Source organism: Pieris brassicae, chromosome 6 (assembly GCF_905147105.1).
Source record: "Pieris brassicae chromosome 6, ilPieBrab1.1, whole genome shotgun sequence".
NCBI lineage: Eukaryota > Metazoa > Arthropoda > Insecta > Lepidoptera > Pieridae > Pieris > Pieris brassicae.
The window spans coordinates 7789484-7814478 of NC_059670.1; the positions used below are offsets into that span (position 1 = coordinate 7789484).

A 24995-nucleotide genomic window follows, 5' to 3' on the forward strand; every position below is an offset into this window, starting at 1 on the left:
ATTGGGCGAAAGATTTTATTTCATCATCACCAGAGTAGGTGATGATGCCTGCACCAACTGTATATTAAGACATTCAGTGTCATTTCTTCAAATTTTTTTTTAGATAGCCTCTTTATGTGTTTTGAAGAACGAAGAACATCTATGTGTTTGAAGTTTTGTTTTTTATGTGGTTTGAACACATTTGAAGGGAAATGACACAAATATGTCAGTGTACATTTTTATCGTACCTTTTACAGCACACTTTGGAACATTTTTTTTTAAATGTGTCACACCTACACTTTGTATTTCCTTAAAATGATTCCCATTGATGTGTTGATGAGTTTCTGTTTTTGGTCTTCGGGTTCAATATAAACCAAATCTTTGGTAAGAAGGTTATTCCTCAGCCCTTTTAATAAATGTGGAACATCATAAATGGGAATAATTTTTCATTTGTTCATTTCAAAGAATTTAACTTTGGTCTCCTTTCCTTTTCTGAGATAATTTACTCTTGTATCGGCCACAAGCTCATTAATAACACTCACATCAACTGTGCTCTGGTCACACACAGTACATAAAACGGTCAAGCCAGTTGCTTACACATTTTTGATAACTTCCTGTATTATTACTTTCAATTCATTTTATTGATGGCAATGTAAAATATTTTGCCATCAAGGCATAAAACTTGGGAATCCTCTTATACAAAGACGAGGGCAATACTTTTTCTTCCAAACAAAAACGACGACCCTTTTGTGTTTTCGCCGTTTCCATCTGCATGGCGGTAAACAATTTGGCTTGTGGTGTCATACCTGTAACTACTTTTTGAAAAGTAGTGTTGGTCTCCAGTTTTTCGGCTTTTGCAAGCCGCGCCTTAAATGAATGACCACTTTTTCTCTTCTCAAGTTACAAATTTGTTTTTGGTAAGTACTTTTTACTGTCAATTTGCACAGCGCCGTTCTTTCCGAAGCTGTAACAACAAAATATAATTACAAGTCAAACGCGCGCAATAAGGGTTCTGTATCTATAAACAGCAAAAAAATAATGTCTATGGTATGGGAGCCCCCTTAAATAAATATTTACTGATGGCTAAATAAATATTTAAGGTGGCTCCCATACAATAGATGTGACGACGCACCTACAAGGGGGTTGCTACAGCCTGCGAAAAAAGCTCTTCACTGGCACGACTGTGTGCCAGCCTTTCTTTCGCAAGTCGAAGTCACAACTAGCTGGAAGGCGTATAGCCAGCATACCTACAATTAACTTAACGCATTATTCCTTAATCGAACTCAACTGTTCCAACTCACTATAAAGACTAAAATATGATATCACCAACCTTTTGAAGATCTTTTCTTGCAATAACCATGGTCCAGCATTATAGCAGCATATTCTGAATACCTTTTTGATGATCTTTTGATGTTGTGCTTAACATTCTGTTGAGTGGTTACAGCAGAAGAAGATGCTGAGCCACAGGCAACTGAAATGATGTCAGATATCTCGATTAATTATTTTAATAAAAAAGTGTTGTGTGTGTTTGTACAATATAACCCTTGAAGGGCTCCACTTCTTATACAAAACCGTAAGAGGATATGATAGTTTTGAAAAACAGGTAATTTATGAAAGTATTGCTGTCGCAATGACCTCTAAAGCTCAACAAACACATAGCGAAAGGGGCAGTTGTACTTCGGCATGTTTTTACCTACACAAAATAGACAAAATTGAGGATTTGTATTCCTTATACGAATCCTATCCTCAAATATATAGTTAGATTTTCAATTTTGTTTGATTTTTAACTTTAAATTAAGAAAGAAGAACCAATGTCAATACAGAAACTATTAAATTAATTGTTATTGCTGATTGATAGAGAAATCCAGTAACATACACACAAATACAGGCAAAGTATAAATCTATTTTTTTGTAGTTGCTTAAAAACTAAATTATTTTAATTACCTACGTCTAATTGGGTGTTCAGTTCCATTTCCTGACTGACCATTTCACTAGGGTAAGGAAGTTTTCCATGAAAGCCTGAAAAAAGTTAAACAATTTACCACTAAAATCTTTATAAGACATTGAGTAACACACAATAGTTAACCTTTTCATGGAGGAATAAGTAAGACAATGAAAATTCAATTGCTATTGACAATGTATTGGTTTCTCAACCATCCAAGGGTTAAGTAAATTAATTAATATTTCAGTTACTTACCATTCGAATGAAGAGATGGAATGGCTAAAGCATTTAATCGGTTATTATGATCAATCCAAAAACACCAGTAAGATTAACCCAAGAATTCAATTAATGACGGAATCTTTTAGGGTTTGGAAATGAATGAAGGCTGGCATCTGAAAAATAAGATAAAATATGAATGTCAATATGTTGATAAAGTTTTAAGATTCAACATTAAATCATGAAATAATATGTTTTATAGTGGCTTTGTGTACTGAAATGAATTAAATTAAATTTCTGCTGTTGCTGAGATGTATAAGACCACGTAATTTCGTAATTTAAATAATCTGTTCTGTTAATATATATTTAAACAATAGATTCATAAACATAAGCACTAATGCCTGTAATCCCTTACGGGATAGGCAGGGGTGCATTGCTTTATTACAACAAGTTCGCTTAAGATGTATCTTAAATTTATTTCCAGGTATTTTCGTTATTTTGTCAGTTAATTTATTATATAATAGCCCTTTAAATTAAACGCTTTTAGCCAAGGAAAGGTCCCGGAAAGATAGGTTATTTTGTTTTTGCAATTGATTATGTGATTTGTGATACAGGTAGTATCCATAGAATAGCGCTACGTTTTTGCACATCGAAATGAAAATGATCTCCACTTTCCGTGGTATTTCTATCGCTTAGTTTACACTTCTATACTTTATATTATAGTAAATGCATCAAATTTAGGCATAGTGACCGAAATCACAAAAATACGACGAAATAGCGTCCTTTCGAAGTCTTAAAACACCAATTTACACTGTACAACCGAGTGCAGAATCCCAACAGTATGCCAGAGAAACGAAAAGCTCGACTCGACGTGCTTACTAGAGTATCTCACAATACGGAAAACAGGATAAAATACAAAATGAACTACAGCAAAATGGTAACGCAACAAGCAGGAGTCAGTTTGTAATTTGAAATTTTTGTTTTGACACTTTTGCTGTTGGGAGTTGGCATTCAAATACCAAATATAACATTATTATTCGTGTGAAAATTTTAGAAAATATCTTTTAGAAATATTTTGCTAAATTGCATTATTTTTTTAAATTGAATTATTTTTTTACTCAATCTGCCTCTAAATATGCGTAAAAGTAAATCAAAGTAGTTTTTGAACGTTTGAAATGGTAATCACATTTTTCATTAAATGAGCATAATATCTTGAGCACAGTAGAATCTAGGACATCGTCTATAGGGGGCGCTACCATCGAAAGAAAAATCACGTTGCTTGAGACTGCCTCCCCCCAGATATGAGTCAAGAGTCTTCGCTATCATTAGAGACATCTGTTATTAACTATGCATTTTCTCTTCCCATCTGAGAAAAAAAATTATATAAAATACCTTATTTATTATTCAATTATTGACTAAAACTTATTTCATAACTCTTAAACAAAAATAATACATTTAGGATATTATTTAACTTCTATTATATGAGACGTTTTATGGGTAAATAGCAATAGACTCTTCGACCTTATAGTATTTTCTGAATATTTGTTGTGTGCAGCACCATCTATTGATTCATTATAGAACTGTTATAATATTTAGACCTTGTTATTTTCATCATCTGAACTATTAATTATAAGTAACACCTTTTAAGAGATTACATAGATAGCGCTAATAAAATACAATATTACAGATACAGATTTTAGATTCTTAAAAACATAAAACCATATTTTAATTACATAACCCATCCAGTCTTTATGTTTCTGAACCATCGGGTTCTTATATAGCTTAGGCTACGCTCTGAGTTTTGAATCATTCAGTATCTCATATAAAAAATTCATCAGTACATTTAAATACAGCTCTTGGTCAGTAATTTTATGGAAAAACCAACTCCCGGGGCTATAATAGTATTCTGTAGTTACGAGAAACATATCGATTTTGCTTGTTAAAACTCTTTCTTTTGAACAAATTAGTGACCATTAAAGTTACTAGTTACCTTAATTATTAAAAAATATTTTGCGTAGACTTATGACCTTGTTTTTAAACAGGACTTTACTTCTTATAAATTATTAGAATGCCTCTTCTATTACGAATTGAGGTATAGGTTGCCTTTACAATATATAATCCTTATAAGGCTGTGGAGGTGGTGACAGGCGTGTGCCGCACTGATAAGAATAGGGGTACACAACCCCTCCTGGGGTGTGATTTGTTCAATAATTTTGGGCTATTTATTGCGCAAATATATTCGATATCTACATGATTTATATGTTACTAGAGTAACATATAATCAGTATAAATTTAGTCTTTACGGCCTGCGGTTAGTTAGGTTAGTCGTACTCAAGAGTCTCTTAAATTATCTCTAGTCATTATTATTATATATTTATATTTCTTATTTATATACTAATTTATTACCTAATTTGTTAAGAATTAATTTTAGATAATTTAAACAATATCTAAATAATATAACTAAAAAATATCGATTTATGTATGATTTTTACTAAACCGAACTTTTTATTTATTGTTTTCCAAATTTGTTTATGTAATAGACAATAACTAAAAAAACCTGTGCACTACGATCTAAGCCTCATATTTAATTATATTTTTCTTGATGTTTTCAAAAAAAAAAGGAGGCGTACAAAAGAAAAATATCCAATAAATTCATATACCAAAGTAGCGTTGAGATACCAATGAGATTGCTAATTCAAAATGGACAATTTTAATTAATTTTTGAAGAGTTTTAGCTTGGTTAAGCTGCGACAAATCCGCTGAATGGATAAGAAGTTCAACAATTTTTACAGGACCCTCATTAGTGAAAGGCAATTTAAAAAGAAAAGATGTAATCTAATCAAACAAAATGTATGCATGTTGTAGGGAAAATAAATTTGTTTGTTTGTATAACGTGTATGTGCTTATATTGTCGTCCAAATAAAAAAATATACTTTTTATATTTTTTAAGTATTCTACAAATATTTAAAACAACTACAACAAATTCAAAAAGTTGTTTTTTTGTTTGTTGATAAAATTGCTTGCCATCGGCACACTGATACATAGGCAAAAGAACCACTTACTACTTACTTAATACTAAAAGTTTTAAATGTAATCGCTAAGATATCTAGATTACAAAAAATACACAATAAAAAAGCAATAGTCGTCCTCAAATTTGACGAAAAACAATAGAACAGAAGTATAGACCTATTAAATTACGGAGAATATATCTGACCGGTCCTTGAATAGGATTCGTATTTTTTAAGAGAAAAAGATTAACACTTTTATATAAGAAATTTCGGAAGTGCTTTACCAATAAAATATAAATCCCCTAGGACATTCACACCACAAGCGTTTTCACGAGGGGAGCGTGTACATTGTTGACAAATGACGCGCGGCGCCTGTTCGTATAGATAAAATGTCAATTGATATCCATAAGTCCGCATGAATATTTAAATAATTCATGAATTATCTTATTAGCTGGATTAAATATTGGAGTACTTAAGTAAGCTAAAACTTAAGGTCTAAGATTTAATTACTAAACATTAATACACAAAAATATTAATTCTTCGAAAAATCATAGAATTGGATCTCTTTAGATTTATAATTTGACTTGTATTATAGAAGCGTTGGTGGTGTAATGGTCAGCATAGTTGCCTTCCAAGCAGTTGATCCGGGTTCGATTCCCGGCCTACGCACAGTTTTTTTATTAATATTAATACGTTAAATATATATTATACAATATTGACAATAATATATTATGATAAAAGTAAAAAAATAGTTTTTCAAAGGAAACTAATTTGTATGGACAAGCACAAATTACAATCTAAAATATTAGCACAAGGCACGCGACTCGGCGCCGTTCGGGATTTGAAAGATAAAAATATTTATTTTGAATTAACGTCATGAATTATTCATGCCAGACTTACAATAGTATTTTTGACAGCAGTTGCGGAAGGCGAGGATTCGTTCTTTTACAATAATTTAGTACATACCTGTGAAAGAAGGATTTACGAAATTATTATGTGAATATTCATAATGCCTATTATATAACATGTATGTATATAATACAATGTAAATAAGCTATAGCTTATACAGGTGGGTAAAATTATGATTTCATTGTTAACCGTGCGATTCACAATCTTGAACTTGACCCGGCATTTGAACACACACCGCGTTTTAATGCCAACTGTGATAAACGGTTTTATGTTGCAACATTAGATTAATCAATAATAATCATACTGATATTGTAAGATTGACTATAAAACACAAAATTTGTTTATAATTTTTCAAAGGGATTTTTAAAGCTAAATATGATTTCATAAGTTACATTCACCCAAGTTTCACACGGATTAATCCACTTATCCCCTCAATTCATTTTATATCACAACTAGTCGTGTGCCGCGGCGTCGCTCCGGTTTTGAGATTATTCATTCAAGTATTAAGCTATTGATTTTATAATACAATTTTATTATACTCATAAATAACCATTAGGGGTCAAATTACTTTAAACGTCATCGCGCCCTCATGGAATACGAAAGCCGATTTTTTTGAGCTTGGTAACTTCTGCAGTCTTAGTAACCGGAGGCCTTAGTTTTTACTTTACTTTTTTCTTCTATACTACTACTTAGATTACCAGCATAAATTACGAGGCCCTGGTATATTTCTCAGTTATAATAAATACTTATATCATATTAACAAAAACTCTCGTAAGTAAGCTTGGCCACTTCATCAAATATTATATCAACTTTAAACTACATACACATTTTAAAGGTTATTTATTTTTAGGGTTATTCTTAGGGTATTTATTTTTTTGTAAAAAGACCCTAAGATGACCAGACGTAACTGATTGACCTGTATGATTAGACTATCAGACCGAGATATGAAAGCTTGTCCCGGTAGAATGCGGGAGCGAAAATGCAGTCTCTCTAACGCGGCCTTGAAGGAAATAACCGACATAGTTCTAATAAGTATTGCTCATTGCTCTCTGATTTGCAGAGATTCTGGTATGGGTCGTGCCCTATTTACTTTTTGCTTTTACGTATCTGCTTTTTTCTCAAAAGGTAGGGTCACGATATACTCGCAAATGTATGTCCACCTCGAAAATAAAAAAGAGACCTAACGACGCGTTTGGTTCATACGCTCACAGGAATTTCGGATTTTTTTATGCTAGCTTTATTAATTTCCGTTAACACAAGAATATTGCGGTTAACTATGTGTTTGTCGTTGCTTTCACGGAAATTTAACTAATTAAACAGATAATTTAAAACATTTAATTACATTAAAATTACAACTCTGTTCTTTGTTGTTGTTTATGCCACTTCCGGAATGCGTCAACAGCCTTCAGCACATCTTTAGAGAAAATCTCAGGCAGCTCCATCGCTAAGAAGTGGCCGCCGTCCTGGAGTATGGTCTCGTTCAAAAGGTTTGTGTACTTGAATTTGAGGATCCAGCCAGGAACGTATATTACCTCTTGTTTTGCTTGAATTATCCAGGTCGGAACTGGCGTTTGTATTCTGAAAAAAATTTTTTCATACATTGCAACACTTTGAAGAACCCTAATCAAGTTTATTACTGCTTTTTTGTCGGATAAAAGTGATCCTTTATTGGGTCATCCTAATGAAAGTCGGATCAAACATTTATCTTTGAGTAAACTCATACGATTTTAGTCAGAGAGTTTTAAGTTTATATTAGGTACTTATCAAATTTTGGTCAGCTATTGCAGGTTTTACAAACACAATGGTGATTTTTCCGATTTGGAATACGATTCTACTTTTAGTTGTCAAGTTTAATCGCATTAATAAAGTATAAATCATGATTGAAAAAAATTGAAACTCTGGCTATTAAAGCCTTAAAGCTAAATAAATGAGTTACGGCTCTTATGAAATTTTGATATTTTAAAAGACTTACTCATCCAAATTCTGGCTCAAAAATCTCTTATTAAACGTCTCAGCGTACATGCGCATAGAGGTCGTTATGGAGTTCGAAACCCAGTAGACCATCAGGTTGTCGATGAGCCGTTCTTTGGAGAAACGGTACGTGAGACCACCGTCAGGTTTTGAGCGGTGGTCAAGACGTGTCCATGTGGAGAACTTTTCAAGAATATACGCTGCCAAGCCAGCTGGACTGTCGCTTAGAGCTATACCTGTAATTGTATTCGGTAATTAAGAAGAAAATCTTCTTCGTTACATTTCAATCGTTATGCTACTGTTATGTTGACTCAGAAGATGCCTTAACTTTTCATGAAGCCTTTAAAGCAGTTAAGGAAACTATTGCAATATGAAGGTTACTAAAACACGACTATTTAAAAATTTAGTTATGTATTATGAAATCAAGCTTAACTGGAACTTTTTAAAATTAACTTTGAGTCTGCCTTATGATATTATATTTTACGGTGTTATAGTCTTGATATTGTTTGTGGCGTCAATATATTTATTTTATTATATTCCTAATTAAAAACCTATGCCCATTTATTAGAATATACACAGTAGTGCAATCATTTACTTCTTTCAACTGGAAAGTTATCCGGGAGTTTTGAAAATTGGTAATTTAATAGATTTTGATGTGCCCTTTCCGATATTTTTTTAACAAAAATCGGATTCGACTATTTTTGAACCAAATGAGTATATTGTATGATTCAATTTTATAATAAATAATTGTAACTACCTAATGTAAATGTAAGTAAAAACTGTAAAGTTATCAACAAATTCATTAAGTTCTTACCAACTGTATCTGGTTTAGTGGCTTGTATGTGGAAATATCCAGTTTCCTCTAGCAGCATCCCAAAGTACTTAGACATGGGATACATTCTGTCTGCAGCTTCCGAACTCACTACCAATGGGGGATAAATGGAACCGAGCACACGAATTATTGTAGACGATGTTGTGCTCAAGAAAGGCATGTTTGAGTGGTAACCTAGTACCTCCTAGAAATATAAATAAATTATATTGATTAGATGTAACACTAGGACTACTTTTTTTTATCGCACAGGGGCTCCCTTATGTGGGGACTAGCGTTAGATCAATTTTGTTACAACCTTATTACTGTCATGAAGAGTTTTATTATTATTATATAATGACTTTTAATGATGTAGTTTCATATTGGTTTTATTGTATCTTAAATTTTCATTCGTCTTAAAAGTCAGTCTATTCAATATTACATACTATTCTTACATTTAAATGTTGCTTGTAAGTGCGGATGAATGATTGGCTTTTTCACATTAAATGAATAAAAACTTTTTAATTGTCAATTTATGTTACTCGACCGAGCTGGTTTTTTCTCAATAATATATTTTTTATAATTTCACGAACTTAAGCACATAAAAATATTGAAATGTCTTTAAAAAATCAAGGTGTTCTCTAGTTTTTACTTGTGACGTAAAGGAAATTTAAATTTATTTAGGGTAAATTAAATAATTCTCCTGAGACTAGTTTACTCAGGAATTATTTTAGTGTAAGTTTTGAAATGAAACTTCTCTATCGGCGTTGTAAAAAAAAAATACCGTCACATATTTCGGTTACGCGTCAAATTATTAGTGACGCGTCACATTTTTACGCCATCTTTTTGTTGTCCCTACTACGGTTGATTCGAAGAGATTTGAAGGCTATTACAATTAACGAAATTCTGTAATAATCTTAGTACTAATAAGGTAAAATGAAATTATTGTATTTTTTGTGTTCATGTCTATGATAATAAGGCTTGTTAAACTTTACCTCATTTAACTTTATTTAACCAATTTCTGTAAAGTTGCATATATATCATTTTTCGAAAAATAAGGTCATAAAGAAGTTTCACTTCTTACGTGTGTACACTAGTATACGCATTCATTTTATTTTTATTATTAGTGCGTGTGGGCATAGACAAGTACACTCTCTATTCTATAGCTCACATATTCCGATGCGACGGTTGTCCGGCGTGACTGGAGTAACGCGAGATCAATCGAAGGACGGCTTTACGTACTCGCCCAAGGCAATGGGGTTTGTATATCACTCAGATAGTTGAATTGCTTTTAACATAAATACCTGCGGGAAAAACGTAGCCATTAAACTGCCAATAAGCGCACCCCAATCACCACCCTGGACGTAGAACTTCTTGTGCCCAAGTCTGTTCATTAAGTTTTTCATTACCACCGCCATCTTGTCTGCACCAAGACCAGGTCGAGTTGCCGCCTGCATAAAGTACTTCATTTTAGTCACCCAAGTTACCGGTTTTATAAATTTGGTTAGTTACAACAGATACCAGTTTAAAATATATTGAATAAAAAAAACAAACAACGATCTTTCACAGATTTGAAGGCGTTGGTTGCAGAACCAGGTGGGGAAACTGTCGTACTAAAAATTTAGAGGACAGGCCGTCCAACAGTGGACGTCAACAACGTTAGCCGATCTTTCATTAAGAGTTTCTTTAGGCATCGAGTAGTCATTTAGTAAGTATATTGCTTCACTAAGCTTTGAATTTTATGGCTGAGTGGCAGCGTTCTTTAGTTACCTATACATAAACCTATAAGTGCAAACTGATCTACCAAGAGACATAGTTGCAACGGCTGTGAAACATATTGAAAGTCTATACATATTTTTTCATACTCACACTTGAGAATCCATATCCGGGCAAGCTTGGAATAATAAGTTCAAAAACGAAGTCCCTATCTTTACTTAGAGCCATCAGATGAGGAACGGCTTCATAAAATTCCAAGAAAGAACCTGGCCACCCATGAAGAAGTAGGAGGGGTACGGTTTCTTTGCCAGCGGGTACCTTCTGGAAATTACTTCTCATTAAAATATCCAAATTTAGTAAATAATGTAGTCTAATCTTTGACATTTTATCTGAAACGTCCTAGACGTTAGATGGACTCAATTTCCGCACTTAGACTCGTAATTGAGCCATTGTGCGTCTCTGAAACGTCTAATATAAGTGACAAATGCACATGTCATTGCCAAAATAATTGAAGAGTATTTTAAAACCACTTATACATAGCTAATTAAATTATTAGGTTGTAGGTTGGAATCGTTGTGACTATTCAAGTTATTCTAGTTAGCGTGTAGAGTGTTAATACATTCACAGTTGATAGATTTTGCTAATGTTTAAGCAATGCTGGTATTTGTAGAGACAACAGTGCTCCAGTTCAACATTAATTGTTTCAATGTGTGAAGTGTCAAGTGTCAATGGTGTCAATGGTTGAAGTTTACAATTTCTTTGCAAACCAAAATTTGGTGTATAAACGAGTAGCGGAAAGTTTATTCTCCAACTGGCATGAGGTGGCCCGTTTGTCCCTCGAATTGAGATCGTCGTAAATAAACTAAGAATTTATCATTTTTTATAGTAAAATAAATCTATTTTTCATAACATTGTTAGCAGCTTAATAGTCCTGACTTAGCCCGTCCTTAAATTAAAGAACAAAAATATATGATGAACTTACCTCAGGCTTAATTCTTACGAAATGAATATTCAAACCCTGAATGTTAGTTTTAAATTGTGGGTACTTGTTTATATACGTTTCGCGTTCGCTGAAAAAGATTTTTTTATTAATTATAAAAATATTTTTATACCGTTACCATCGGGTTTATATGAGTCGTACTTTGTTTATTCTAGCCGTGAGATATTGGTGCCATGGTGATAGTTTTATGAGCAATTTTGACACTTAGCGATCTTACCTATAAGGATATTCCTCAACCCAGTACTTGAGCCAGGACTCCAGTTGTTTGCTGTTAAATCCATATTCGAATGTGACGCCTTCTAATGTTGGAGTAAGTGGATGTCGGTCTCGAAGACGCTCTTTTATGTCTTTTATATTCTAGAAATAACATAACAAAAATTAAATATAACTGTTCGAAATTTCTCTAAGCCATCAATTGCGTATCGTTAAAGATGTATAAAGATTCTTATATAAAAGTGTGCTTTAACAGGATAAAAGCCATATATATATATATCGAAATATAACTAGTATACCCAGTTCTTTGTTTCTGTTATTTTGAGGTTATATTAATATTTCTCTACTCACGATATCATTAAACTCCACATGGAAAGGCACTATACTATCATTTTGCTTTGACATTGATAGCTTCGTTCCCCACCATTCCTCTAAATCTAGGTCTGGTAGAGGCGGTGGTGTTTTCGTGTAGATGTACAGAACTGGTACCGCAAACAGGGCTAGAACGCCCACTAGGAGTATACGGCAAATCTAAAACATTAGAAGTATTTAATGAAGGGTAGATAAATGAGTCTGACCTTACAATGGTAACTCTAACTTTAGTTAGAGGTATGAGAATGTTATGGGGATTGGTTGAACTTTAGCTTCTAGTGTTTAAGAAAGAATCCATATGGCTAAATTGTCTGTGATGATTTTGTTTAAACGGTGACTTAAAATAAGTTCTGCTAAGTCATTTTAACATACCATTGAGGTCCGCTACAATAAGACAAATATCACGCTGAAGATGTTTATAAAATTATTACTTACCTACCTTGTATTTAATCATAGCTATCAAAATTATAGAGCACATGACGAAGCAACTGCTTATTAATCTGATTAACGTCATATAATATATTAAATAAAATTAGTTATACAAGAAATGTAAGTATAGGTTATCGTGTGATAAGAATTTGATAATGACCTCTCGACGATAAGTAAAATGTATTTGTGTTCAGCATATATATAAATTTTAACTAAACTAGTTAGGACCATTCATGATCATGCCAGATCATGTTGTTATTATGATTGTGCGAGAAACGATGTAAACCAATACCTTGGTAACTAGAAACATAGGAATAATATACTTTGAATGACTTGAGTAATTATGGGTTATGCATAAGCAAATATGCACAGAATATTGCACTTTTTTACTTAGATTAAAGGTTAAATCAGAAACTTGTTTCCAAGGTTATTCACAAGAAACCAAACAAAACGTTGTTAAGTGTAAAGTCATTAATGTACGCTAAATAATTATGATGATACAAAATGTGTAATGCAACTACTGGGTATAAGCTGTCTTACAATGATTGCCTCTTAATGCTTTCATATTCTGATATTAGTTATGTCATTTAAACCGTTTTAAAATAGGTATCGGTGGTAATTGTGGTTACAGATCATCAATAGAAAATGCTTTTCACTACGAGTTATATAGAAAGACAGAAAGAAAAACTTTATTATACACAAAATACATCCTGTATTTTGGTAAAGTGAAGTGCACTGCCCTCACACAAGGAATCCATGTGTTGTGGGCAGCCAGTCTCTTTCTAAATAAAGTATGGTATATGATGGATGAAAATCTGCCAAAATTATATTCAACAACTAGGGGCACAAGTCCTACAACATTCCAGCCATTCTAAGACGAATATAGAACCCAGGTGTTAGGTACTTTGGTACAAAGTAAATGTATAGACCTTGGATTATTTAAATTAAATACAAATTGATCGTACAGCGTAATAATTAAGCCAAGTAAACAGCATAAATGGCAGCATGTTATTTATGGTGCGATTTTATACAATTTTTATTTGTATTACAATTCTGATTTATGTTTCAAACCAATATTTTTCTTGGACTTCAATCTAGACATGCGTGCTTTCAAGTTACCCAATAATATTGCATGGCAGACACTGATCAATGAGTAAACAACGAAGTTGCTACCCACTAATTCAAGCGCTGTTCATTTAAAATAATGGTTTTAAAAAAATGCAATAGCTAACAACATAACTAATATTTTAATTATAGTTCAAATCGTAGTTGATCTTGTCAGTGGTTCTTGGTCAACTTTTTATATAAAAATGGTTTTCAAATCTGAAACATTGTAAGGCATACTTATAACGACCAAAAACATTTGTATTTTTGTAAATGTTCAGATAACTCCTAACAGAAGTGATGCCTTGGTGTACTCAGCATGCAACCAATGCAGTTTTTTGTCTTTGCTCTAACGGTGAAGGAAAACATCGTGATCAAACCGGCTTGCCTTAGACCCAATAACACGAGGGCGTGTGTCAGGCCGATCAAAAACTCGCATAGATTGACAAATGATCATGAAAAAGATACAAAAATCTGAAGAAGAAGAAGAAGATATAAAAAGGTTGTAGCCGTACTATTGGTATGGTATAAAAGATAACTTCTTGCCTAATTAATGTGATCGTAAACATGTACAATACGTATATAATCAATTACAATACTGGTGTTTACAAGGTCCATAAAAATGTGTCAAATGCCGCGAAACAGTGTTCATCTGTTTTTACCCGGTTTCGTGCTCCATTTGTGTTCGTTTTCTTTCTGCTTCAATGTCACATTGTTATATTTTCTATTGTATCGTATAATTCTTTATAGAGTTCGCTAAGATACACATCGTATAACATTTGTCGGTTTATTGTACTTTAATATGTCAGTTTCGTTAATAAAAATAAATAATATACCAAATTCATACATACCATATTCTTTCAATTACACGATAACCCGCTTTTATCAATGGTTAACGTCCACTCTATATCAGCGAAGAATTAAGACTAAATAAAGTAGATACATATATTGTTACGTAATGTGGATGAAACGTCTTCATCAAATAAAAATAAACCTTATTAAATCTCGTGACGATATATTTTTCAATAAAGACTTTATTGTTTTATTACGTTTTCGAAAGATTTTATAGCCTCTGCAATTGTGTATTCACTTTTGACCACGTAATTAATATAATTCTTATATTTTGTCTGCGCACCTGTGAATGGCAAATGTCTTTTATCATAATGAGATTAGTTGGTCGTAATAAACCTCAGCCAAACAAAAATCTCAACATATTGTTCCAAGTCCACGTAAAGTCCCGCCAGGTGTCACAAACTGTGGAGTTTGGGATCAAGACGATTAAATTATACGCATATATAGTATGTTTAAATATGAGTATTTCTACAGAAATGTCTATTTTATTGTTTTGTTGATGGCTCTGCTAAGATAGGCCATGCGAATACTAGTACGGAATAAAATGTTTGCCTTGTTAGTTGCTACAATATTTCACACCATACATTTAGAGACTATTGCTGTTAACAACCTGTCCTGGCCGCTAGCGACTCACTTTATTTCTCTCAAAGCTGAATCATGCAGGAATAACCGTTTAAATATTTTGTTCAATACTAACATTAAAGTAAAGACATTTAAGTACAGGAGGGTTTTTTCGTGATTTGGGGATTGCTTTGATCGAACAAAATTTCAAGGGATTCTTGTGACTGCATACTGGTTTACTTGGTGAAACACCAGTGGAACCACCAAAGAAGATGTCAAAATGCTCGGAATGCGTTGGAAGAAAAGAACGAAAGACCAAGTACAGTTGTGAGCGAAGTACCTATGGGGCCGAATATTTTTTAAATATAAATTGTGGCCACTTTAACCGTAACTTCTATCAACGTTGTTTACACAAGGTTAACACTGATACCAAATGATTACTCATAATTCAGTTGCCGCTAGTTGTCCTCCTTTTCATTTAATTATGTTGAATTTTTATATTGTAATGCAACGAAGTGTTAATTAATAAACAAATAAAATAATCCAAGCCTATTCCAATAATGATTATCACTTCATGTTGCACAGAAACCTAATTTCTATGTCATTCTAAATTCATATCACAGACTTCTAAATAACTATTATTATTATTTTGTTAAAATTCAATATTAAAACTGTTATATAACAATTTATGTTTTTAGGAACCACGACTATTTTTATGGAATAGTATTAATGTTTTTATCTTACAATTCTACTGCACAGTTTTTGTTTTATTTATAATAAATTTTCATTTATTAACGCGTTTTGATGGCAAACTTTCCTTATTTGGTGCGAAACTTTACTTATCAATTATACTTTTCATTATACTCAAATGACAAAACTTAGATGCCAAATAAAGAGTAAACATCTTAGTTATGAATCTGTTAATTGCCTTCGTGGCTTACTTGGTAAATGTGTTTGCTGAGTATATGTATGATTTCAGCTGCGCCTTTACGAATCTACAATTTACATTAATTTAGATCATCACACAGGAAACTGATCACCAGCCTATACGGAAAATAATCAACAAAATAGAAGCAAAATTTTTCTATAAGCATGCGTTATTAAGCACTTGCACAACTAATAAGTTAGTAAATATCAACGCCCTCTGTCTTATGCGACATCCTACAATTGCTGGCTTTCAGCAATATCAAAGTGTCAATATGAGATTATGAATAGGACGTTACGAGTATAGTTATTGTAGTGATAAGCAATAAAAGAGTATAGTAGAGTGTAGTACTAGGAAGGTAAAATAGAAAAGTAATTTACGTCCATGAAGTAGATTGTGTAGTGGCCCGGAAGAGTGAGAAGATATTTTTTTATATAGGCTCTAGAAAATAAACCACTACTTATATGGAAAAAAATTATGGAATTTGGAATGTATTCGTTTTTACAACCAACTCCCGAGCGAAATGCGAGAATTATCACTAATTATAAATTGAAAACTCTCGTTAAACGTAAATTAAACTTAATTTGCTTACAAACAATTTGTATGACTTAAAACATTGCGATTAAAAAGAGTGGCGGAGAGTTTCTGGGCAGTTATTCCTGCCTTCTCAAAGCCCTTGACTTGCGAACTGGTAGTAAATGTAAATTTAGAATCAATTCTATTGCAACGTCTTTTATATTGACGTTCACAAGTTTACTTGGTTACCCATATGAATAAAGTAACTAACTTCTACTTATTTATTTATTATTATTATTACAAATTATTTGTATTTTTCTAACTTTTCTGTTCTCAAAAAAAACATTCTCTCTCATGAAATAATTTCAAAAAATGACTCGTTTTTGTACAGCCGTCTTCAAATTTAACGCTTTACACATATTTTGTGATAGTTTTTTTTTATGTTACGTATAGATTAATCAAAGTATTGACCAGTGAAAGGTACGCACATGTAGTGTATTTGGCACTATAAGTGACTAAAAAACTTTTTGTTTGTCTAAATTTTTATTTTGGAATTAATTAAAAACAACACCTATAATATTATGTTCAATAAGAATAATATATAAATGATTTTAAATTACACATTACTGACTATTGAGATCTTTAAGAATAATTTTAGTTACATTGTTTAATCTAGCAGCACTATTTTACCAAGCAACATTGCTTAAATTACTTTAATTTTATATCATAATAACTGGAGTGATTTTTTTTATAGAAACAAATTAAAATAACGTACATAATAAATTAAATATGTGTAGACTATTATTTTGAAATGGGATCACAAAGTATTAATTTAATAAAATTCTAACATCTCACAGAATTTTACAGCGCTAAAAAAACTTATTTTAAGTAATGTTAAATGAATAAATATCTACCTACATATTTTTTGTCGTCAAATATACACAATGATTTGAGATATTATAATTCATAATAAAACTGATAACAACGTTATTATTGAACTTTCCGCATATGAAGATTAACGATATCTTTAATTTTAATAGGTAAATTTTCTGACACAATAAAATGGCCAAGATTCAATGCTAATTAATTAAATACTAGATGCGATTCAGTAGTACATATATATAGTATCAACAGTTACTCCATGTCTATCTTAGAAATTAACTTTTATCTTTCCCCTCATTTTTCTCTTTTTTCTCATCATCTTTAGGAGCAATCATCAGCAAATTATTCCCGTTTCTTTCCCCCGTCAGATTCCTAAATGGCATATGCCGCCATCTTGCCGACACATAAAACTTATTGCGTAGAATTTTCAAATCCTTCCCATACCAGTCTTTATAGCAAAGACGTCTTCTAAAATCATTTTCTTCGTTGCCTATGAAGTCGTGGTTTTCATCTGGTCTCTCTAGAAAATTTCTTTTGAACCGTCGGCATGAGACTGGACTCATTGGCGATTCGCATTTGACGGCCAAAATGGCATTTTCTTTATTCGTAAGTAAACCGTGGTTTTTCTGCCATTCTATGACTTCGCAAAGAAGGCCTATGTACCTAAAAACAAATTATATATCTGGTTTATTTTACTATCATTTAGATAATTAAGTTCTAATTTCACAGATGACGTAAAGAGACCTTTATACTATCTAAGTAAATATATACTAATATTCTGTGCGTGTTTTTACTTTACCTCCTAAACAGCTGTGCGGATTTTGCGGATTTTTTTTATGTGTGTGTTCTAGTGGATTCGAGAATGGTTTAGATTTAAATAAGGTTTTTTTATATACAAGAAATGGATACAGGACAAAATCTGTCGGGTCCGCTAGTGAACTTGTAGAAATAAAATAAAATACCAAAAGTCTTGAAACTATTTAAACAAATCTAAATTTAAAACAATACGTGATCCTACAGATAAGTAGGTCGGACTTTATACCTTTTATAACAATACTATATAATTATAATATATTAGGTTTTTCTACTTTAAGGTTTTTAAAAACATAATGTAATCTAAAATGACATTCAACCTATTAGTAGACATCATTTTGTCATAAATTATATATATATATATATATATATATATACTATAGTAGAAGTAGGTCGGACTTTATACCTTTTATAACAATACTATATAATTATAATATATTAGGTTTTTCTACTTTAAGGTTTTTAAAAACATAATGTAATCTAAAATGACATTCAACCTATTAGTAGACATCATTTTGTCATAAATTATATATATATATATATATACTATAGTATATATAATTTATAGCAATAGCAACCATCAGAGGGATACAAAGATTGACTATCAATTCTATTGAGACTGTCCTTATCACAAATGTACCAATACAGAGCAAAAAAAAACATCACATTTCCGGGACAGCTCTGATTTCGTTAGTACATTCCGGGTTCAACGGTCAGTAAAGCCAATTGTTTCAGGTTACAAAGCATACAAAACCGTCAATGAAACGAACATAGAAAGATGTCAGAATTCTACCATCCTGATCAACCTCACACACATGATGTCCTATAATCTGAAAAGAACTTTAAGAACCAAAGACAACAGGTACCTTATAGACATCCGTAGTATCTCATTCTTAGAAAGTTTCTTATCATGAGGATACGTTGGCACTAGTCTTCGTAGTTCAGCAAATGCCCCGCTAACGTTTTGCTGACGCCATCTTTCACGACTATTGGTGGAGAGGCTTCGTGGCGGTAAAAGAAGACACGAGTTAAGTTGTAGCTCTTCAGGGAGATTCTGTTGGTAATATCCGATAAATCAGCACATGCCACGACCATATATTACCTTAAAAAAATGTACACCGTTTAGGTAATCATAATTGCATCTGAGCCAAGTAAGTTCCAACGAAATTAGCGATAACGATACCGAAGTTTTTGGCTTGGAAGGTTTGGCACGATGACGCGACATTAGGACAGCATAGAACAAAATTTATTAAGATCGGGATTGCTGTCAGTATCGCTATTGAAAATTACATAGTAAGCGCTGTAGTAGGAGTAATAGGTAGGAATTCAATAGAAAAGCTTTTTCTTACAATTTGGTGACATAATAACTAATATGTGTGCACGATATGTAAACTATATCTACGCACATTTAAATCAAATCTATTTATAAATGTCAATTCAATTATGATTACTTGGAAAGTTGCGGAAGTTATAATGATTCCCAAGCCAGGAAAACCTCCACACGAAGTCACGTCTTACAGGCCAATCTTACTGTTACCTGTTATAGCAAAGCTATTTGAGAAACTCTTTCTCAAACGTCTTAACCCTATTATTGTCAAAAAGCAGCTCATACCAGATTACCAATTCGGTTTTAGAGAAAAACATTTTACCTTAGAGCAGGTTCATAGAATCACAAATAATATTGAAAAAGCACTAGAAGAACAAAAAGTCTGCTCCACTGTCTGCACCGCATTTGATAAAGTGTGGCATCGAGGACTTGTTCATAAATTAAGGAAAACATCAAATTGCAAACACCTGCCAGTATATATTGATAAGATCAAAGTGCCGTTCCAAAATTTTGCTAAGTACCTAGGTATGACGCTAGACACCAAACTCCGATGGAAGGTCCATGTTAAAAAGAAACGCGAAGAGTTGGATCTCCGTTACTTTAAATTGTACTGGTTGCTCGGAAGGCATTCCACGTTATCAGAACAAAATAAATTATTGATCTACAAACAAGTCCTGACACCTGTATGGACTTATGGTTGCCAGCTGTGAGGCCGTACCAGTAATAGCAATATCCAAGTAATCCAACGATTCCAAAACAAAGTGCTCAGGGGAATAGTCAATGCTCCCTGGAACATTCGCAATTACGACCTCCATCGGGACCTTAATGTAGAGGACGTCACCACATTAATAAAAAAGACTGCTGGAGCATTCGAACATAGGCTCCACCATCACGTGAATGTCGAGGCTATTCAACTCCTTGACACCACTGACCTAGTGAGAAGATTGAAAAGGATAAAACCATTTGAACTAGTGAATTAGTGTTAGTGTACCTTAATATTAAGTGAAGTAAATGAAAATAAAATTGAACACAAGAGCAGAGTGTCTTTCCTTTTATAGAGACTATAAGTAGCGTTATTGGACACTTACTTATGATAACAATCCTTTTTAGTTTAGTTTTTTTAGTTTTAGTCTTAAGTTATGCTAGATCGTAATGTTCCATGATGTCGTAGTAAAGACACATGTATATAAATTATGATTACTTTATAATAATTATACCACTTAACCTTTGATGTTCGCATAATCTGTCTGTCATCGTCGCTGTCGGGAAGACATTGGTCATCACTCAACATTTCACTATCAGGTTCCTCATCAGAGCATGACTCCTGGTCTGATGTCATAGTGCTTACTAGAACAAATTAGCAACAGTATTATGATTACCTCTTTTATAAATTTAATAAAAAAAATAGCGTGGAACGATTTGAAAATAGTAGCGAAGATGAGATACAAATGGAAGATTTGAATTTGGAGGTCTTCACTCCGTCGGAGGTCGTCTACTAAAATTAAAGTCAAAGTTAAAAGTCAAAAATTATTTATTCATATACGTAACACAATGTACACTTATGAACGTCAAAAAAATAAATATAAATTAAATGCTTCTAATTTTACATTAACTGCCAGTTCTCAAATCAAGGGCGTAGAACGGAAGAGAAAAACTGGCACTAAACTCTCTGCCACTCTTTTTATTCGCTAAGTTTCTTTGTTTTACACAACGTTTGTAAGGAGCTGCAACCATCACACCATGCTCCACATGACATCAGCAAGAGGCATGGTGAAATGCACACACGCAAATACATAGTCGAAATAACTAACATCACCGCATACACGAATTCAAGTACGACCAGTCACCACAAGTAGCACCCGTTCACGAATATCACGCATAGCCAGTCATCGGCCCTCTCGCCATATTTTAGGGAGAGACAACCCGACGCATGGACGCGCATGGGCTTATCGCTTATACAATAATTACATACACTTCATGTTGTCCTTATCTAGAATATAGCATTTTTTTAAATAATTTTTTATCAGTACCTTTACCTAATTTTTAACAGCAGCCCAACCGCAAGAGGGTGTTGAACGTAGATAATAGCAGCTCAATATATCGCAACTTAGCATTTTTGTGGTAGGTACTTTTAGTACTTACAATGTTCGACTACAGATTGCCTTTCAAATCTCGGCTGGCGCTACTAAATGCCAGGTTTTTATTGGGTGCGTAAAATTTCTGCATAACTTGATTTTAATAGGTTAAGGTAATCGGTTTATGGGAAATGTCTTTAGTGTTGGGTTAGGCCATATTTAATATCACACATAGGCAGGAAAGCAGTCAATTTTCTGCAGACTTAATGTCTTTAGTGCACTGACATTGTGTATATATCTAGTCTAGCCATAAATACTGTACATACTGTTTTTTTATTGTAAATAACATTTATTACTTTTACAGTGTATTAGTTTAATACATAAATATAAAACAATTTAAAATATAAAGAAGCTTATTCGAAGTGGTTTCCATTGGCTGCAATACAATCCTTTAAACGTTGAGGCCAGATATCAATAGAAGCACGCACTCTTTGATGCATTCCATGGGAAAATTCTTTCCAATCGTACGGATTGTGTTAGGGATTCAAAATTATCTTGGAGTTTAGAGCAAGCCGTACTGTTTAAAACTGACCATAAATCATAACCCAGCGGATTAAGGTCGGGACTAGACGACGGCCAGTCTTCAGCTCTGATGAAGTCCGAAACGTTCGTTTCCAACCAAGACTGCTTAGACCGAGCTTTATGACCCGGTGCCGAGGCTTGCTGAAAGAACCATTCTTGGTAATTGAACAGGATGCTTAAGGGGCTTCACTACCTTCTCAAGAATGGTATCTTGATACACGATGTTTTGATACCTTTTTCATAAAAGTATGGTACAGTCTCCTCACTCCTTCATAGGTAATAGGACATTGCACCCTGTCGATTAATTATCGACCGTATTTAAGCATAAATACGGTCATATTGTTTGTTGTTGTTACTCAATTGTAAAAAAAATGTCATCCGTAAATATAAAAAAAATCTGTGACCTCCCTTTGCGTACCGCTTCAGTAGTTCTTTCAGTTTTACCACCCTATAATTTTTTTTAATATCAGTTAATAAATTACTAGTAGATACGTCCCTTATAGGCTACAAATCCTAAGTCATCTTTTTAAATAAACGACATAGTTTTAGGTGTTATCTTCATCTCCCGAGACTATCTTTTGCTATCGGATAGGATTTCTTTGAATTCTTTCCCTTACTGCTTTGACCACCTTTTTCGCACGAACACTGCGTGGACGACGAGATCTTTTTCTGTTACAAACAGAGGTCTCGGTGTTCCTATTAATAGCCCGGTACACAAAAATTGTACTAATACCAAGTGTATGGAGAGTTTTAAAAATATTTTGTAATGCAATCACAGCGATTTGGTTCTGTTTATTACCACACTTCATTTTAATATGGCAAAGTATTGTAGAATGTATTGGCGCCAAAATGAGAAAACCATATGAACAATGATTTAAAAATTACAGATTCTAAGAAATGCAATATTTTGCTAATTTTCAATTATAATAGTATCTATGGCCAGACTCAGTATATATGTCGCAGTAAAAAAGAGAGTTAATAGAATCTCTAGCCAGTTAATGAAAGATCGATCAAGTCGTTAGCATTTTGATTTAAATAAAGCAGCGTCGAAGACGTTTAACTATATGACTGACCGAAAGCCAGCGTGTTGATTAATAATGTAATACAAGACTCCGCCATGATTATTTCATTTCGGTGTGATCGTGAAGAACTGAGAGCTTGGAAATTCCGTGTTTTGCTTTATTGTAAATGATTAGGTTATGTTAGGTTAGTTTTGTTGCCTAGGAACGTTTAGGAACCTCGTTAAACGTATCGTTCACTCACTTGTCTGACGGCACTTTAGCGACTTGATTGAATATCGATCTTTAATTAATTATCTAGAGATTCAATTAACTCTCTGATTTAACTACTTTACTGCGACATATACAAAAGCCGCTATATCAATCAATTAACAGCCTAAATCAGGCGCCTTAGAAGAATCGATATGGAGATTTAGCACGGAAGGCATATAATGCAATTCCAGACATTTCTTGGCTAATGTCGATTTTTCTCTTAAACTTTCAAGATCACTTTAATTCATGGCCTAGTTTTGCCGAAATTTTGCAAAAATGTCGAAGTATAGAAGTATTTTAAATTCATTATTGTCATCAGTCAACATAATTATTTTTATCATTAATTGATATAATTATAACTACTATAAACAGAACTTCCGGTGATATGCGCATCCCGTTTCATAAAAATAGGCAATCATTATTATTTTCACATCATAACTATACCTGCCTGCACTTTGACAAATTACTACTCGTATACAAAAATATACTACAAATCAACAACAAGCTACGTACTATATATATATATATTGTAATTATAATATATTGTATATATATAATAACTAATTATATATTTACTAGAAAATAATTGAGAATAATGAATAAATGTAAACAATCGGGATGAATGATTTTTCAACTGTTTTTTCTTTTCATAGAAAATAATTGTTTGCTGCATACATGGATAAGACCAATATATTTAAAAATATTTCACCATCTATTGAAATTATTTATCATGTCTTATAGTTAAAAAAAATCAAATCATAAAGTGAAAATAATAAAGATAGTTGATTCTATAAGATTTCTATAAAACTAAAACCACAAACCTACATTCCGCTTCTTTATAAGAGATTTCATTAAATCTCAAACTGGCTCGACTTGCCCTACAGGCAATGTTTATCCGATTCGGAGTGTCAGACAAAGAATAAATGCCGAGAAGACAGTAAAATAAATGCCCTGGGAATGAGAGCTTTAAGAAATATATGTGTAACATTGTGGATGGTGAAATCAGGATGGCTAGGACTTGTCGTAGCTGGACCAAATATAGGAGGTACTAGATAATATACAAGTTCAAAGTACCCATAACCGACGAGCATGCATGGTGAATATCATCCAATATGTAAGGACCGTAGTAAGTGGTAATTCGTGGTCTCTGTCTACTAAGAAATTATTCATTGTCCTCTGACACGTATAAAAAAATATTCTACATGAATAATGCCTATATTTTCTGTATTTTTAAATTTAAACATTACTTCTATGTTTATCTAACAGAGTGTACCGAAATTGCTAACACTATACACGCTAATAGGTACGAGCGTGGACATAATTAGAAACCTTAAAACCTTATAAGCTCCGTGAAGCATTTGGTTACGGAATGAAAATTCCCTTTATGGTTAATAAAATAAAAACTTGTCATAACAAACCTTGTTCGCCTCTATTCGTCAGAGTGGGCATAAACACTGAACACTTATTTTTTCAAAAATAATATTTAACAGTAAACTTAGATCAAATTTGCCAACTACTCTCTTT

General features: G+C 32.8%; 2 protein-coding genes and 1 non-coding gene across 10 annotated transcripts; 1 reads left to right on the forward strand and 2 right to left on the reverse strand.

Annotated features, from left to right (window-relative positions):
- Nucleotide 1: 1 nt before the first annotated feature.
- LOC123710831 (juvenile hormone epoxide hydrolase-like) lies at nt 2–14586 on the reverse strand. Of its 7 annotated transcripts, none has more exons than XR_006753867.1 (15): nt 12574–12603; nt 12114–12293; nt 11767–11906; nt 11532–11619; nt 10703–10870; nt 10138–10284; nt 8840–9041; nt 8027–8261; nt 7397–7632; nt 6046–6111; nt 2177–2313; nt 1928–1998; nt 1310–1450; nt 1112–1226; nt 2–943 (listed from the first exon to the last, which is right to left on the reverse strand). XR_006753867.1 is itself a non-coding variant. In XM_045663080.1 (9 exons), the coding sequence occupies exons 1-9, from the start codon at nt 14519–14521 to the stop codon at nt 7404–7406; spliced, it is 1392 nt and encodes a 463-aa protein (XP_045519036.1). In that variant the 5' UTR covers nt 14522–14586; the 3' UTR covers nt 7374–7403. The 7 variants fall into 7 exon arrangements, 3 of the variants coding, with proteins under 3 accessions (XP_045519036.1, XP_045519035.1, XP_045519034.1); XR_006753868.1 differs by having other exon boundaries at nt 1112–1236; XR_006753865.1 differs by lacking the exon at nt 1112–1226.
- Nucleotides 5743–5814, forward strand: Trnag-ucc. The gene has a single exon. It is a non-coding gene; the product is annotated as a tRNA-Gly (tRNA).
- Nucleotides 14587–17152: 2566 nt separating the features above from the next.
- Nucleotides 17153–24995, reverse strand: LOC123711422. Of its 2 annotated transcripts, XM_045664001.1 has the most exons (4): nt 24890–24995; nt 20769–20890; nt 19083–19270; nt 17153–18066 (listed from the first exon to the last, which is right to left on the reverse strand). In XM_045664001.1, exons 1-4 carry the CDS (start codon nt 24918–24920, stop codon nt 17679–17681), a joined length of 729 nt encoding a protein of 242 aa, XP_045519957.1. In that variant the 5' UTR covers nt 24921–24995; the 3' UTR covers nt 17153–17678. The 2 variants fall into 2 exon arrangements, with proteins under 2 accessions (XP_045519957.1, XP_045519958.1); XM_045664002.1 differs by lacking the exons at nt 20769–20890; nt 24890–24995 and adding an exon at nt 20262–20692.

Excerpts from the sequence above, each read along its gene's own strand:
- LOC123711422 (XM_045664001.1), bottom strand. The coding sequence starts at position 24,920 with ATGCCCACTCTGACGAATAGAGGCGAACAAG. Across the intron at positions 20,891-24,889 it reads GACGAATAGAGGCGAACAAG|TAAGCACTATGACATCAGAC; the intron begins GTTTGTTATGAC and ends AATTTGTTCTAG. Across the intron at positions 18,067-19,082 it reads ATACTACGGATGTCTATAAG|GTACATAGGCCTTCTTTGCG; the intron begins GTACCTGTTGTC and ends ATTTGTTTTTAG.
- LOC123710831 (XM_045663078.1), bottom strand. Across the intron at positions 10,871-11,531 it reads TCGTAAGAATTAAGCCTGAG|AAGGTACCCGCTGGCAAAGA; the intron begins GTAAGTTCATCA and ends AGTAATTTCCAG. Across the intron at positions 7,633-8,026 it reads TTGAGCCAGAATTTGGATGA|AATACAAACGCCAGTTCCGA; the intron begins GTAAGTCTTTTA and ends AATTTTTTTCAG.